The following is an 18179-nucleotide window of genomic DNA, read 5'->3' as shown; positions in this document are numbered from 1 at the left end:
TTGTTATCCTGTGTAAAAATTACTGGTATGCAGATTCTGATAGCTCTGGACAGAATCATTTCTTTTCTCTGAACTTATCTAAAGTAAATAATCTATAAAACAACTGGCTGTTAGATCTAGCAATATGTTTGTAGGAAACACATAAATGTGATGCTGATCTTCTCTTCTGTCTGCCACATTTCCCAAATCCCACTATAGATGTGAAAGTTAAACACACAACTGTGTCACATTACCAGCTGGCACAAAATATTGTTTGGAATATCATTACCTTTGCAGGGATTCTGTTATAGCCCAAATAAATGGAGAAATTAAAATTACATCATAATAATGACACCCCCCCGAAAATCTCAGGCGATGTTCAAAGTTAATATAATTTATCCTTATGGGATTATTGGCTTTAATAGTTAGACTTTCTTGTCTTATCTTAGAACTGATGTTCATATAACTAGACAGATAGATTACTTTATTCATCCCCGAAGGGAAATTAACTCAAGTCCTCAAATAATGAGTGCACTAATACTGTCATCTTTTTTTCCAGTTCAGTTGCCTGTTACCACCAGGCTCTAAGGTGGCAACAAGGAGGGAGGCACACAGACAGATTGAGCAAAAGTAGTTTTTATTCAACATAACTAAATTAACTTATTTACAAATGAATGAGGTATGTAGGAAAGTAAGGTGTCAGTTATGTCAGCAGTGCGTGGTTGCGTGGTCAATGTGGTGAGGTGTATGTTGTATGGTGCAACAAACCAAACAAAAGAAGCCACAACGGTGGGTCTGGAACCTGCTGGGAGAGAACTGCGAGAGAGAGAAGCTAAACAGAAGGCCGAGCCTCCCACTCTACCCCTTAACCACTCCCCGTACCTGCAACAGACAACAGAGGTAAACATGTCAAAGCTCTGGACATGGCATCAGCTACAATATTCTCAACTCCCTTTATGTGCCGAATGTCCAAATGAAAAGGCTGGAGGAAAAGACGCCAGCGCATGAGCTGCCGGTTTGGGTTCTGGAACGAGTGGAGAAAAGTTAAAGGATTATGATCAGTGTACACCACTAAAGGACTTACTCCGCCCCCAAGATAAACCTCAACGTGTTTTAGAGCCCAGATGAGTGCAAGTGTTTCCTTTTCAATGATTGAATAATTCAGCTGATACGAGGAAAAAAAACTCACCGGACACTCAACACCATCTTCATTGGTCTGCATAAGCACAACACCAGCTCCCACCTTAGTAGCATCCACATGCAATAAGAAAGGCCGATCCATCTGTGGAGCTTCGAGGAAAGGAGCAAAGCACAACAGACACTTTACAGAGTCAAAAGCCTGTTGACATGCGGGAGACCACTCAAATTTAACCTTTGGGCTAAGCAAGGAAGTGAGGGGCGCAACAACTGTGGAAAAGTTGTTACAAAAACCACAATAGTAACCAACCATACCTAAGAAACGAGAAAGTTCTTTCTTGGTGGTCGGAACTCGAAATTGCTCAATGCTTGCACCTTGACCCTTACTGGCCTCACCTTGGCCAACCACTTTCCCCAGGTAAGTGACTGCCGCCCTTGCAAATTCACACTTTGCCAGATTGATGGTCAAAAGAGCCCAGGCCAGACGGTCAAACAGTGCCTGTATGCGCTGCAAATGATCTTCCCAGGAGTCGCTGTAAATCACAACATCGTCCAAATAAACAGCACATCCATGTAGCCCTGGCACCACCTTCATCAGACGCTGGAAAGTGGCTGGGACATTTCGTAACCCAAATGGCATTACAGTGTAAAAATACAACCCGCTAGGTGTAATGAAGGCAGCAATTTCCCTGGCCCTAGGAGATAAAGACACCTGCCAATAACGTTTAAGCAAGTCAAACTTGCTAACAAACTTGGCAGAACCAACCTTATCCACACAATCCTCCATACGAGGAAGTGGAAAAGAGTCAGGCTTTGTCACTTTTTTTACTTTTCTGAGGTCAGTACATGGTCTTAATGTACCATCAGGCTTACTGACACGCAGGCATGGGGGAAGATCAACTAGATGCACAGGGTACAGCAATGTTATTTTCCAACATGTAACCAACTTCGGCTTCCAGATGTGCATGTTTGTCTGGAGGGGAAAGGCAAGGGAAAAGTGGACACAGGAAATATAGACTCTCTTTTCCTATCCGTTTTACCTGACTCAACAATGGAACGGCAAATAGCACGTGTCACAACATAGGTGGGAAAGATCACTGTATTTCTGGGAGACTTAGAACCTTCCACCTGGGAAATTAAATCATCTTCTGGCACAAGCACGGGGATATCAGGCCACACCCGACTTCCAGCCAGATAATTTCCCAGAATGACATGTATCCCCATAGGCAAAAAAGGACGCACTGCCATGGCCACCTCACCTCTCACTAGACCTGAAAGCAATATCAACTTATGTTGTGGAGCTGCAAAGACTGATAAACCCATCCCTCGGACCTCAACACTGCAACCAGTCTCTGTTGCAGAGGAGAAAGGTAAGATGGAGTCTAGAATGAATGAATCCAGAGCCCCGGAATCCCTTAATGTCTTAACTGGCACCCTTTTCTCACTCCCGACCAGTGAAACAAAACCATCAGACACAAACGTAAGCATAACCAGAGTCAATCTCATCAGCTAATGAATCTGTCTGATCTTTCTCCACCACTGGGACCTTAGCCAACTCAGAGGAAAGGGGCTTTGTATGTGCCTCCACTGCATCAATAACACTGGCTCTTTCTTCTGCACGCAAAGATGCTGCAGCCGCAGATGGTTTTGCTGTTGAAAATCCAGGCTTAGACTTTCTCTTCAACACAGGACACTCATTTCTCCAGTGAACTTTACCATACCAGTAGTTACATATGCGATTAGGGTCAAGCTTTCCCCTTAACTCACGGTCGGTTTTAGCAGGAACCCTTACTGTCTTGTCAGACAACCACTTGTTGGAGTAAGCCCCCACAAGACCCTCTCTAACACTGGACTCTCCATGACCACGATTCTCACTGAAACTTTTGAGTCAGGACAAACCCATCCGCCAACAGGCCAGCCTCTGAAATCTTGGTTACTTTCTGCTCATTTATGTAAGTCACAACGCGATCAGGCAGTGTGTTTTTGAACTGCTCAACCAAAATCAGATCCTGAAGATCCTCCTACATTTCTACCTGGGAAGCAGAAGACCAGCGGCTAAAATTAGTTGTTAAATCATGAGCAAACTCTGTATGGGTCTGTCTCTCTTTCTTGAGAGATCTGAACTGCCGGCGATAAGCTTCGGGTTCTAATTCATATGATTTGAGTACTGCTGCTTTAACTCTCTAATAGCTACCACTATCCCCGACACTTAAGGCCGAGAAAATCTCTTGTGCCTTGCCAGTGAATACACACTGAAGCAGCTGTTCCTGCTGTAGCTGTAGCAGTAGAAGTTCTTTTTGTTGTTCAAATGTCAACCCGACACATTAAGACCAGTCAGAAGAGGAACTACATTAGCCAGTTTACTTGACTCACTTACTCCAGGAGGAACATCAGAAACCCCACTAATTTCTACAGGTACACTAGCACCAACTGCCAGGGCAGGCAAAATCTTTTTCGCAACTAAACGTGCCTTTAATGTGGCCAACATGACATCTTTTTTGGACTGCTTATGAAGTTCAACACCATAATGATCAGCAACCTCAAAAAGCTGATCGATCAGATTGATCAATTCTTCATTTGGACACTGCACATATTCCTCAATTGAAGCCATTTCAACATTTAGGGGAACATTAAATACTAAGAAACTCTACCAATAGGCCAGAACTGTGCCCTGCACAAAGTTTTTACACAACACCAGAGAGCGCAACATATACTTTAAACATGGAACCCCACTCCTCTATCTAGCTACTTAACCAAACTAGCTAACTCAGTCAACCCTAGTCTTCGTGCAGGTCTGTGCCAGGATACATTAAGCACAAGCCAAATAACCTGGTTGTCTTCCAGCATGCTGAAAGCCACCTAGACAGCCGTGGAGTGCACCCAAGCAATTGCTCTAACCACTTCGCTGCACAAAACTAACAAACTAAAACAAAAAAAGGGTCAATGGAGACAACTAGTGCCCCGCATTGCTTATGCCTGACAGGAATAAGGGTTCCAGCTGACTTTTGCGCTCACTGGCAGCTGTAGAAAACCAATTTGCTTTCACCAGCCAAACTCTGTATTCACTTACTGGAATACACAGAGAATCCAGTAATAAAACCAAATGTTAGCCCCTACAAATTACCAGAGTACCTCCAAAATCTGCGTGAAACACTCCCTCAAAACATCTACACTCACTGTACAAAAATCCAAGCATTAACTTTAATCTCGTATGAGCCCCGATTTGTTACCATCAGGCTCTAAGGTAACAACAAGGAGGGAGGTGATGTTCAAAGTTAATATAATTTATCTTTATGGGATTATTGGCTTTAATAGTTAGACTTTCTTGGCTTATCTTAGAACTGATGTTCATATAACTATATAGATAGATTACTTTATTCATCCCCGAAGGGAAATTAACTAAACTTCTCAAATAATGAGTGCACTAATACTGTCATTTTTTTCCAGTTCAGTTGCCATTCCTGTATGGATCTTTAGTTTAAATGGTAAATGGTCTTCATATATAGCCATTTTTTAGCTGTTGCCATCTATTTATTCAGCGCAGACAAATTCACATGCCAGTGCCAAGAACTGGGAGCAACTCAAGAAGTCAGGGTCTTGCTCAAGGACATTTCGACATGTGGAACCGAGGATTGAACTGCAAACTCTCTGGACTGTGGACAACAAGCTTTACCTACTAAGCTACAGCTGGTTAAATAATGTGAAATGGAGAAGACTTCAGAGTAACTGTCACAGTGAAGAAAAGTTTTATTACTCAGTCCTTTAATTGCTCATTGAGATAGATAGATAGATAGATAGATAGGATAGATGGATAGATGGATAGATAGATAGATAGATAGATAGATAGATAGATAGATAGATAGATAGATACAGTGGGGGAAATAAGTATTTGATCCCCTGCTGAATTTGTAAGTTTGCCCACTTCCATAGAAATGATCAGACTCTGGTTTTTATGGTTGTTTACTGGTTATGGGTATAGACAGAATATCAATCGAAAATGCATAAAAAACAACAATCTAAAAGTTATAAATTGTTATGTATTTTATTAAGGGAAATAAGTATTTGATCCCCAAGCACAACACAAGTCAGTACTTTGTAGAGAAACCTTTGTTGGCAAGCACAGCGATGAGACGTTTCTTGTAGTTGGTCACCAGGTTTGCACACAGCGCAGGAGGGATTTTGGCCCATTCATCTTTACAGACAGTCTCTAAATCCTTCAAGTTTCTTGGCTGCCTCTTGGAAACTCGGAGCTTCAGCTCCCTCCACAGGTTTTCGATCGGGTTAAGGTCTGGAGACTGACTAGGCCACTCCATGACCTTAATATGCTTCTTCTTGAGCCACTCCTTTGTTGTCCTGGCAGTATGTTTTGGGTCATTGTCATGTTGGAAAACCCACCCACGAGGCATCTTCAGTGTTCTTGCTGAAGAAAGAAGGTTTTTGTCCAAGATGTTACAGTACATGGCTGCATTCATTGGCCCCATAATGCGGTGAAGTTGCCCTGTACCCTTTGCTGAAAAACAGCCCCAAAACATGATGTTTCCACCTCCATGCTTAACCGTGGGTATGGTGTTCTTTGGGTCATACTCACGTTTTTTCATCCTCCAAACACGGCGGGTCGAGTTAATGCCAAATAGCTCAACTTTGGTTTCGTCAGACCACAGCACTTTCTCCCAAGCCTTCTCTGAGTCATTTAGATGTTCACTGGCAAACTTAAGGCGGGCCTGTACATGTGCCTTCTTGAGCAGGGGGACCTTGCGGGCACTGCAAGAGTTCAATCCATAACGGCGCAGTGTGTTGCCAACTGTTTTCTTGGTGACGGAGGTCCCAACTGCTTCCAGATCATTAACAAGCTCCTGCCGTGTTGTTTTAGGCTGCTCCCTCACCTTTCTCATCATCATCCTAACTCCATGAGGCGAGATTTTGCGGGGAGCTCCAGACCGAGGACAGTTGATGGTCCTTTTATGGGTCTTCCACTTGCGAATAATGGCACCAATAGTTGTCACCTTCTCACCAAGCCTTTTGCTAATGGTTTTGTAACCTATACCAGCCTTGTGCAGGTCTACAATCTTGTCCCTGACATCTTTTGACAGCTCTTTGGTCTTGCCCATGGTGCTGTAGAAGTTGGAATGTAAGAAACTGATTCTTAGAGCAGGTGTGCTTTATATACATGACGAGTTAAGATCAGGAGTATTGGTAATTAGTTGACTGAGCACAGCTGTGTGCCACATGCGCACCAGCCAATCTGTAGGAGCCTGAATTCTAAGTGAATTGTTGGGGATCAAATACTTATTTCCCTTAATAAAATACATAACAATTTATAACTTTTAGATTGTGTGTTTTTTATGCATTTTCGATTGATATTCTGTCTATACCCATAACCAGTAAACAACCATAAAAACCAGAGTCTGATCATTTCTATGGAAGTGGGCAAACTTACAAATTCAGCAGGGGATCAAATACTTATTTCCCCCACTGTAGGTAGGTAGGTAGGGAGGTAGGGAGGTAGGGAGGTAGGTAGGTAGGTAGGTAGATAGATAGATAGATAGATAGATAGATAGATAGATAGATAGATAGATAGATAGATAGATAGATAGATAGATAGATAGATAGATAGATAGTATTTGAATACAAAAAAATACAATAGAATAAAATACTGAGGTATAAAAATAAAAGCAAAATTAAAAACACAGAATAGGACAAGGACATTTAAAAAAACACAAGATACATAGGTAGATACGGTGCAGTGACAAGATGATGGCAGTAGTACTGATGATATGATGGTAGTGTTATTGTAACTAAGTACTAAGTACTGTAATCTCACAAACTGCGGTCTGCCCGTCAAATAGTCATCAACCCATCATTTGATCAATGCCCATAATCCCATGTACTCTCCTGGATACAACAATAAATGGACAGCCGAAAAAGTAGCAACAATAACAGCATATATGTCAGATGAACAGCAGGTGGACAGGTCAAACAGCAGATCCATGTCGTCAAGCATTAAAGTCATATGTGTGAGGACATGGCAGTTCAGATCATTCTGTTTGCAAGTCAGAAATATAATAAATTCCTTCTGCACCTGTGAGGGAAGGATCCAGTCATTTTCGATGATGTAAATTCAGATATAATCGCAACTTAGGTTGTGGTTTCGCTTCATGTATATCTATTCATTTCAGAGGTTAGAAGGGAAACTGAAGAATTTAATGTCCAAACACATTGCATGCTAGGTGGAACATACATATTACTTGACCTCTTAACTCTAATGGTAGCCCATCATTTCCTCCTGTGTGTGCAGGCGAGAAGGCTGTCATTAAAGTGATGCAGCTCGGGAAAATATATGGCTAATCGTGCACACTGACACAAGATATCTACCAGAGAGAGAAAGAGAGGGAGAGAATGAGATGGTCAACTAAATGTCCTCGACTAAAATAGATATGCTACCAGATGGAGAGGCGAGGAGTGGAAAAGGAAAGATTAAGGCAAAATGGCAGAGATAACACACAGGAAGAAAGGAAGGTAGAATTTAATAACAGACAAGAACAAAGTTAAAAAGAGATGCTGGTCTTGGTATTACAGGGCATATTACAATACCTCCCTATACGGTTAATACAAAATGTGTTCTACTGTTCTGCTTCATGTTAGAAACATTTCCACAAATGTTACACAATATCATTTTCTTGTTTTTTAATTTGATTTACCTTGAAATACCAAATTGGTGACATTTATGAAAACATAATGAAATATGATCATCTGGAACATGACGATATGTTGACAGATACAACTCATTTATTACCTGGCTTTATACTACATTCACATGTAAGCAATAAAATTTGATCTGATGCATGGGAGCATACATGTCACTGTGCACTGGATTCAATAATTACAAGAAAATCAATGTGGTAAGTGAAAATTACTTTGTTAGGAGAATCTTAATCAGCACAGATAAAAAAATAAATGATGAGTGTCTCTTTCATTTGATACTTGCATCTACGATTGGACTGCATATGTCTTGAACTCAGGGCATAAAAAAATCCAACCATAAGGAGTTCACTGCAGGTTCTTGGACTATATAAACTGAAATTACAATAAACCAGACTCTGTCTGGTTTATTTGTAAAGGACAGCATTGTGTGTCAGGTGGAAGTTTTACTTCCTCTGATCCAAGGATCTAAAAATAGACAGTGTCAGATGCTGTACAGATTCTGAAGTCCTGTGAGAAAGACCTGTGATTTTTGGGGGTAAATAACCTTGACAGGACTCGACTTGAGCCTGTGTCAGCTTCAGTGTCGGTGCATTTTTTTTTTTAAATTTGGGGCAGGTATATGTATGTTGGCTGAATGTCAAACAGGCGGTTTTGTGGATTTGTGTGCAACCCTCTGTCTCTGAGGGGCATCAGCCTTCATCTTGAAGCTGTCCCAGTAGGCTGGGTCTTCCTCTGTGAGAGGTGAGGCCGAGGTGATGAGCTCACTGAACGACAGCAGCGTGAATGTGGTGGGAGGCGGAAGAGCTGGAGGACAAAGCTGAGAGAAAGAGAGCAGAAAGTTTCTGATTACAGAGAGAAAATGTCTCATAATGCTTCAGTTAATCATTCTTTAAAAAACCCAACAGTTAACATTTCCAATGCATACTCGTTATTGGAGAATAAACCTAGAAATATTTGGTATTCTAAAAGTTTAAGACATGTAAAATTTATTTAATATTATGTTGCTTTGCTGTCAAATGATTGTCTTATTAAAATGATATACATAGTGAATCTACCTTGTGATATCTGTCTATACTATACGTCGGGATGGTGTATTCTTGGGCATTATAGAGATTTAACTTTAGAATTGTGACCACCGACCACCAAGCTGTTTTGATGACCGCCTGAACCAGTCAATACGAAATATATCGCTCATCCACCAAACCAACGAGATAATTAATTTTACCATTTTCACATCTGGCTCAGTATTACAAACCTAGTCATAGTTCTGGGCTGGTTCTTGTGTTTTAAGGATAAGGCCTGGACTAGGGGTGTGCAAAGCATCCAGTATTTGTATTTGTTGAGGGTTTTTATTTGAATAAAATTCAAAACAGGTTACACTTCTCATTTAGGATATGTAAGCATAAGAATAAGTATTCTTTAACTTACCATTAGCTAATAGAAGTGATTTGGGCTGACTTAATTAAGGGGCAGAACAGAAGAAAAGCGCTATATAAAATGATCATAAAAACCATTTACTGTTTACCATTTACCATTACCAATAGACAATAGTCTGCTAACATGAGAGAACCACACTGCAGACATCTCAATACTAACATAATGCAACAGAATAATCTCCCAGTCAAACTTCCAAAAAAGCTTCCTAAAAGTTATACGCTGCCTCCACAACCCAGTTAAAGTAAAAATCTATTTGATAAAAACAGTGATGCAGTTAAGTTGTGTTTCGTCCAGTCAAAGCCTCGATCAGCCTGTGTTAGACTTTTCACCCTGACTCCTGACTGTCAGTCACGTCACGCAAAAATATTGACTGCAGTCACATGAGGAAAGGCAGTTTTTTATAGGATGTTTTTCTTGTTGTACACACACACACACACACACACACACACACACACACATATATATGTTCAAAATAAGTATTTGTAAAACAATTTTTATTTCTGCCTTTCTGAATACTGTATTTGGATTCGGCTCCATCCTTAGCCCAAATGGAAATCAAAGAACTATAGGCAACAAAAGCAGATTGTGTTATCACCTCAAAACATTGCATTTGAACATGTCTGTAACAAATGGTACAGTGGCACATACGTTTTGCATCTACATCAGAGATAATATACACAGTATATAGCAATAAGTAGCAGTAGCGTGTATCTGGCATTTAAAAATGGCAATGGGAGAACTACAGTAGGAAACCAGGACAGTATTGAGATGGCGTCTTTTGAATCATGCTACTAATCCTCAACTAGTTCCAATGAGGCAGAACTAGATGGTGAACTAGCCAAGTTTCCTTTGAAGAAATGGTGCCCACAGAGGTTTAGTCAGTCTAATCTTACCCACAACCCCTAACCCCTAAATTCATTCTTAGCTCTCACCCAGCAAAGTGTTGGCCATTCTCTGGCTCCTTTGATGATCTGGTTTGAGATTAGCCATCAGCTTAAAACTCAGGATCATAATTAGCTATACATCCTAGGGAAAAACCTGTCAGACTACCTGTCAAATTTAGAAGATATATAAGGTTACTTGTCCTTACTGTGGCGCCTGGTTTGTTTGCTGGTCCGAGTGCAACGGCGACATGATGGTCAGCATCCAGCAAGCTCTCCTGTAGAATCACGTACATACACGCATTAGTGCATGCACACATGCAGTATGCTCCCCACACAGTGTGACAAATAACCCATTTGTGCATCTTTATATTTCATTCCTGTGTCTATGTGTTTGCTCAGATGTATGTCAGATGTATGTATCTATGACAGAAGTGGTTTCTCCTGTTCTTCTTTTCTCTCTCTTTGCTGTTTCTGCCCAGCTCAGATGGGTCCCTCCGTATGAGCTGGGTTCTGCTCAAGGTTTCTTCCTGTTGAAAGGGAGTTTTTTTTCTTGCCACTGTTGCCATCAGGCTTGCTCTGGAAGTTTCAGGCTGGGCTTTTGTAAAGCAGCAATGTTATATCAATAAAAGTGAACTGAACTGAATTGAATTGAACTAAATTTAAAATAGTATAGAAAATAGTAAAAACTTCAAAATCTGGGTGAACAGACTGTAGATATACAGTGGGGGAAATAAGTATTTGATCTCCTGCTGAATTTGTAAGTTTGCCCACTTCCATAGAAATGATCAGACTCTGGTTTTTATGGTTGTTTACTGGTTATGGGTATAGACAGAATATCAATCGAAAATGCATAAAAAACACACAATCTAAAAGTTATAAATTGTTATGTATTTTATTAAGGGAAATAAGTATTTGATCCCCAACAATTCACTTAGAATTCAGGCTCCTACAGATTGGCTGGTGCGCATGTGGCACACAGCTGTGCTCAGTCAACTAATTACCAATACTCCTGATCTTAACTCGTCATGTATATAAAGCACACCTGCTCTAAGAATCAGTTTCTTACATTCCAACTTCTACAGCACCATGGGCAAGACCAAAGAGCTGTCAAAAGATGTCAGGGACAAGATTGTAGACCTGCACAAGGCTGGTATAGGTTACAAAACCATCAGCAAAAGGCTTGGTGAGAAGGTGACAACTATTGGTGCCATTATTCGCAAGTGGAAGACCCATAAAAGGACCATCAACTGTCCTCGGTCTGGAGCTCCCCGCAAAATCTCGCCTCATGGAGTGAGGATGATGATGAGAAAGGTGAGGGAGCAGCCTAAAACAACACGGCAGGAGCTTGTTAATGATCTGGAAGCAGTTGGGACCTCCGTCACCAAGAAAACAGTTGGCAACACACTGCGCCGTTATGGATTGAACTCTTGCAGTGCCCGCAAGGTCCCCTGCTCAAGAAGGCACATGTACAGGCCCGCCTTAAGTTTGCCAGTGAACATCTAAATGACTCAGAGAAGGCTTGGGAGAAAGTGCTGTGGTCTGACGAAACCAAAGTTGAGCTATTTGGCATTAACTCGACCCGCCGTGTTTGGAGGATGAAAAAACGTGAGTATGACCCAAAGAACACCATACCCACGGTTAAGCATGGAGGTGGAAACATCATGTTTTGGGGCTGTTTTTCAGCAAAGGGTACAGGGCAACTTCACCGCATTATGGGGCCAATGAATGCAGCCATGTACTGTAACATCTTGGACAAAAACCTTCTTTCCTCAGCAAGAACACTGAAGATGCCTCGTGGGTGGGTTTTCCAACATGACAATGACCCAAAACATACTGCCAGGACAACAAAGGAGTGGCTCAAGAAGAAGCATATTAAGGTCATGGAGTGGCCTAGTCAGTCTCCAGACCTTAACCCGATCGAAAACCTGTGGAGGGAGCTGAAGCTCCGAGTTTCCAAGAGGCAGCCAAGAAACTTGAAGGATTTAGAGACTGTCTGTAAAGATGAATGGGCCAAAATCCCTCCTGCGCTGTGTGCAAACCTGGTGACCAACTACAAGAAACGTCTCATCGCTGTGCTTGCCAACAAAGGTTTCTCTACAAAGTACTGACTTGTGTTGTGCTTGGGGATCAAATACTTATTTCCCTTAATAAAATACATAACAATTTATAACTTTTAGATTGTGTGTTTTTTATGCATTTTCGATTGATATTCTGTCTATACCCATAACCAGTAAACAACCATAAAAACCAGAGTCTGATCATTTCTATGGAAGTGGGCAAACTTACAAATTCAGCAGGGGATCAAATACTTATTTCCCCCACTGTATACAGTCCAGTGCAGTTCAGTCTGTTGATTCCCATGCCAGGGGTTGATCCCATCTTTAGGCTAACAAAATATATCTAAGAGATTGTTAATAATTTGTGTTCATTTTTGAGTGTTTTTCCCTATTATTTGCAAGAAATCAGACTAAATTGTGGTACACAAAAAAATGTGTGCAAACCAATTTCTATGGACAACTATAAACTACAAAATCCATGCCTCCTGAGTATTCCTTAAACATTTTCATTTGATTTCAACTGTGTTTTTGTTCTGCAAACTAAATACAGATGACATCTCGATCTCATGGCACCCTTAACAAATACAAGAAGAAAAAGAGCAACACTTCCTTGTGAAATGTTTGGTGAAGTGTACTGACTACTTCCCTCCCATCATATGTACCCTAATAACGGACATAGTGTATGTTGCTGCTCTTTCACCATCTACCAACCATCAATATGAGCTATTTTTTTCCCTGGTGTGAAAATACAAACACTAAAACAGCATTAGGCCTCTGCAACCCTGAGGGGACTAGAGTGGAGAGAGGAGAGGACAAGTAAAATCAGTCTTTCCAGACTTTTAGCAGACACTTGTTAATCCCACTGCCCTTGATTGGGGGAAGAGGGAGGGAGATGAATCATGTAAGGGAAGAAGAGGAGGCAAAACAAGAGTGCATACACAATAAAATGTAGGAAGAAGGTGAAGAAATATGGTGCGGAGAGGAGGGGAAACGGAGGTGAGGAACCAATACAAGAAGAGCATGAAATAGAGGGGGAGCAAAGTGATGGCAACAGATGATTCCTTTGCTCTGACAGAAATGTACACTCCTCTCATATCTTGTCATGGTGTTAGGAGAACACTTGAGAGGCTTCTTATTTCAATCACTTGTGTGTATTTCTCGGTGAGGCTACCCATGATTCACTTTGCAGATGCTCTCAAGAGGGAGTCCACTGGAGAAAGGAGCATGGAGGTCTCCACAACAAAGCACTAAAGACCTCTGAACCACTGCTGTTGAGCTCTCTGACTGTCCAACAAGTTCTATGAATGTTACTAAATTATACTGAATGTCCAAAAAAACAAACTAATGAGCAGATGAATAAAACAACCTCATCACAATGTTATTTAAAAGCAAATCAGGCCACAGTTTGGACAGAACTGAACAGTGAGCAGAATTCATAATACATTTTTAAGTCCACAGAATTTTAAAAAGGCTATGAAGCTAGTAGAAAACATTTCATGTGCATTTCTGTTTTTCTCTGGGATCACATATACATTTTCATACATTCCATCAGTGACTAGTCTAGACAGTAACTAGTCTAGACAGTAACTAGTCTTAAATCTGTCTTGGCTGAGTTGGACATTGTTCATACCAATACCTAAAAGGGCACAGGTACAAAATATCTTTTTTGGGTACCTGACCCACTGTTATACCAGCAATTTTATTTTAACTTCAAATTCTGAATTTAATCCCTGAATATATTATGATGAGCAAAGCAGAACCACATAGGATGTCTATTAAAATATTATTGTGATGTTGTACTGTCTGCCATTATATTTTATAATATCAGTGCATACGGCATATTGCCCCTTGTGAATAGTATTTGTTAATCTATTGTTTGTTTAATACTACGTGGTTTCACAGCTATCTTTGGCCAAGACAAGTAATAACCCAGTTATCTTCAACTTCAACTGTTGATGTTTTTAGCAGAAGCTGAAAAAGACAGCTATCAAGTACAGCATATGGTTTCCTTAGCTTATTATTTTAAAAAAATGCATTAAATATTTTGTGACTCAAATCTTCTCTGATTAGATGTGTTTACAGGGTCAGCAACACCTTACAAATAGTGCAGCAATTGTTGTCTGTGTCAAGTTTTAAAAAAAGTGTAAGCACACAAATTGCAAGTGCTTTTTCTTCTGACTGTGTTGGATGTAAAAAAGCTGCAAATATTTCCCTCATTCTCTCTAACCATATCGACACTCATGTACTGATATTTTCCACAGATCAGTACTCTGTGGTACTGATGTATTTAGGTCCACTTAAAAGTGCAGCATTCCATATCCAACTGTAGTATTTAGTCTGCCTTTCACTTCCAAATACCATTCATTTGAACATGCAAATATAAAGGTATCAATTAGATTTACAGAAATCTTGGAAGGTAGTTTACGTCTATTCTCAACCAGACTCACTTCAAATATCCAGTTCTCTTCTTCCTCCTCATCTAGATGCATCTTGGTGTGGCGTAGAGCCCGGCCCTGTGTAAGCGGCTCAGGAGACAGATGGAACTCCACCCTCTGCAGGTTGAAGCCCAGACCTGTGCCGATGGCTTTGATGAAGCTCTCCTTCAGGGCCTTGGTGGAAGGGGCAGAAACCTGATCAGTTTCATGTAGACAACAATCAAAAGCACATAAGGGGAAAACTCATTTGAGTGTGAGGAGGACAGTCTGTGTGAGCTTCACTGTGCATGAGAGTGTGTGTGGTGTTAACTTAAAACCAGAACAGATGGGAATCTTATGCAGACATGTTTAACAGTGTGTATACAAAAGAGACTTTGTGTGTGTGACTGTGTTTGTCCCTGGCCAAAAACAACTCTGCTTGACAGCCAATAAGCTTCAATAACACAATTACAAGACTAATCGCTATGGCAACCGTTGAGCTCTGCCATTAGTCAACAGTGTGGTGGTGATATCGCGCTTGACGTCTCTGTGCCGCCCTCTCAATCTCACAACATCTTTACTTAGCTCCACTGACCATCTGTGTATGTGTGTATGTGTGTGTGTGCAAGAAAGAAAACCAGACAAAGAGAGAAAGCAGGGGGGACAAAAAAAAAAAGAAAATGGGAGTGTGGGTTAGGAGGACACGGTTTGACACAGGAGGACAGAATGCGAAAAGGCATAAATGGAGAAGAACGTGATGGAAGAGGAGTTCACAAATGTGTGTGCAAAATCTACAGATGTGCGTTTGTCTCGAAGGACATTGGCAATGTTTTTTCCTCCCTATGTTTCCTTCTCACACACAAAACACCGCCCGCAGGGCCCAGCAGCGATGCAATGTGATGTTATGGTAGTATGGTTGCCATAGTTACCCAGTGGCGATAGAACGCGGCGAGCTGCTGGTGCTCAGAGCCAGCTGATTGGATGGTGCTCCACTCGTATTCTGAAAACTGACGAGTCATGATGCGGAAAAACTCCGACACAGAGTTGCTACCTACAGGAAAAGCAGGAGACGGGGGAAGAGGTGTGATGACCAAAGAAATGGAAAAGGAAACGAAGGACAGAGACAGATGGCAATGGGAGGAGGGAGAAAATAATGGAAAAGTGAGAGGGAGATGCAAAAAAGAGACAGAAAAAAGATTTCCATAATTATACAAAATCTCAGTTTTTGAGATTAGTATGGAACATGTCCTGTCTCAAAATTTAAACATATAATGGTGGAACACACACAGGAACAGTGTTGAACTTAGTGTTTTTATACAGGTATATGAGGCAACAGAGACCTCTTGTGTTTGAGCTCGGAAACTACACAAGCACAACCCTTTTTTCAGTAAGTGTCCTTTCTTTCTTTCTTTCTTTCTTTCTTTCTTTCTATCTTTCTATCTAGATATATATCCCAGACTTACCTGGCATCGTGGTCTTCATAATATCCACCCCGACCTGCACCCCCTGCTCTGCAGCAAGCACAGCATAGTCCCCTTGGTGGGAGAGGTTGAAACTCCAGGCCTGACCAGAGTCTGAACAGACCTGTAGGTGGACAGGGACAGCAGTTCTCATGTTCAAATAGTAGGCTAGCTAATACAGTTACAATAATGATAATAATAATTGTGCAGAAATCTAACAAGTTTAGAAAACCACCTCACATAGTGTATAGACTTAGTTTTGCTCAATTAATTTAAATGTCCAGCAAACTGTCCAGTTGTCCAATGACAGCTTAATCTTAATTAAGCGAATTAAGTGAATTAAGTGTTATCCACTGCTCAGCCAGCTCATGCTGTGCTGCTGAACTTTCTTTTAACCTGCAGATCTTTTAGTGGGGTTGGTGTGCAAAACTATGCAGAGAACATCTAGAATCAGTTCTATTTCATGGAAATTAAACAGAGAAGCGACGGAAAATACCCAAGGCCAAAATACTCCATCGTTAATTATTATACCTCAAGAGTGATGCGTTTTATGAAAATACTAAATCAGAAATTGAATGGATTGAGTCACCTTAAGTGGTGCTGCCAGGTAGGGTTTCCCTCTGGGAGATCGCTCCAGTCTGATATCAGACCAGGGGATCCTCATCTTCTCACACAAGAACGCCCTGAGCAACAGCCGAGCAGCCTGTCACAGAGGCAGAGTGTAATTCACATCATGGATATCATTATCTGAAGTACCTTCAGCAGGTGACCGAAAGGCTAACAGTCAGACTAACCATGGCTGACTTAGCATCCTTGGCGAACACAAACTGTCCGATCCTGTCCTTCTCCTCCCGCTGGACGCAGCGAGCAGCGAACAGCCACTCAGACTTGCTCGGTGTCCACGAGCCGCAGCGGAAAGCCCAGCGGACAGAGCTCATCGTCTCCTTATCTCTGTCCCACCATATCATAAGGACTCTTCCACAACTTCAGTTTGCTCACTATATGCTAGTGAGCTAACATTAGCACCTCGCATTAGCGTGTGTCCTTAAGCTTACTCGTGTAGACATTTCTTACGCACTCGTGTTTCCCTAATACATTAATGCATTAGCACGGCAGCGATTACGTTCTGCTGGTGAAAGCACAACAGGAGGAACTCTTTCTGTTTACATTTTGAATTTGACAGCGGCACACATACTCAGGGCACAAACAGTCTGCGGGCCAGGCGAGATTCAATGGCGTCATAAGTGGGCGCGGTGGAGGACTGGCGAATAGGAGGCACTGAAACCGCGTAACACTGAAGAGACATTCAAATGTTTCCACGAACGTTGTAAAACGAACAATTTGTTGTAAAAACAACAAACGGTGGTGTGGTTTCAATACAAAGGGCATTTTTTAAAAAGATATGAGATTTTATAGGAAATAATTGAAGCCCACTTACCGCTCAGATAACTTAAATAACCTTCCCATTATGAGTAAATTATGGGTAGGTTACAGCGTTGGAACAGGTTTAAATGTTCCCTCTGCAACAAATTAGAAAAATCAACTTTTAAAGTGCATCCAAAGATAATAAAGAAAGTCTAATTTTAGATTGCGAATTGCAGAGTATTTTGCTAGAACCTCAATTTAAACTTCGGGATTCTTAATTTTTGATGGAGCCGTGAAAGCAGCATTGCAAATGCTGCTCAACTGTTGTTTTGATTGCGGCAATCTGTGTGTAAGGTGAGTTGTTTTTTGTAACTATCATTTACAGATTGCGCTTTACCGGAGCCGGCGGTAAGATACAATATAACATTATATTTATGATGCGATGATAAAATCCTTCTGTTTTTCTCTGGTTAAAAAAAAGAGAAAAAAACAGGTACTTGATACTTAGCCTAGTATCAGTCGAAATAAAAACGCAATTTCAACTCGAAATGGGATGTTAAAGAGGATACTGCAAGCTCATACAGGAATTTAGTCCGTGCCCCCCTTTCCTAGATAATGAAATGAAAAATATTTTTTACAACCAATGTATTGTTGTCGAATGCACCGTAGAGAATCAAACGACATAATTGATGCTGCAGAAATCTGCAGAAAAGCGTATAGCAGTATTTCTGGATAGTTTTTTGG

General features: G+C 41.1%; 1 protein-coding gene across 1 annotated transcript; it reads right to left on the bottom strand.

The window, feature by feature from the left end:
• Positions 1–7621: 7621 nt before the first annotated feature.
• Positions 7622–17302, bottom strand: aasdhppt (aminoadipate-semialdehyde dehydrogenase-phosphopantetheinyl transferase). The gene is made up of 7 exons (XM_047595132.1): positions 16865–17302; positions 16660–16773; positions 16074–16194; positions 15540–15661; positions 14644–14805; positions 10346–10414; positions 7622–8635 (listed from the first exon to the last, which is right to left on the bottom strand). Exons 1-7 carry the CDS (start codon positions 17036–17038, stop codon positions 8456–8458), a joined length of 942 nt encoding a protein of 313 aa, XP_047451088.1. The 5' UTR covers positions 17039–17302; the 3' UTR covers positions 7622–8455.
• Positions 17303–18179: the final 877 nt, after the last annotated feature.

Source organism: Mugil cephalus, chromosome 9, assembly GCF_022458985.1.
Source record: "Mugil cephalus isolate CIBA_MC_2020 chromosome 9, CIBA_Mcephalus_1.1, whole genome shotgun sequence".
Classification (NCBI taxonomy): Eukaryota; Metazoa; Chordata; class Actinopteri; order Mugiliformes; family Mugilidae; genus Mugil; species Mugil cephalus.
Note: the sequence above shows the minus strand (reverse complement) of the source record. Positions and strands in the feature narration are given on the sequence as shown.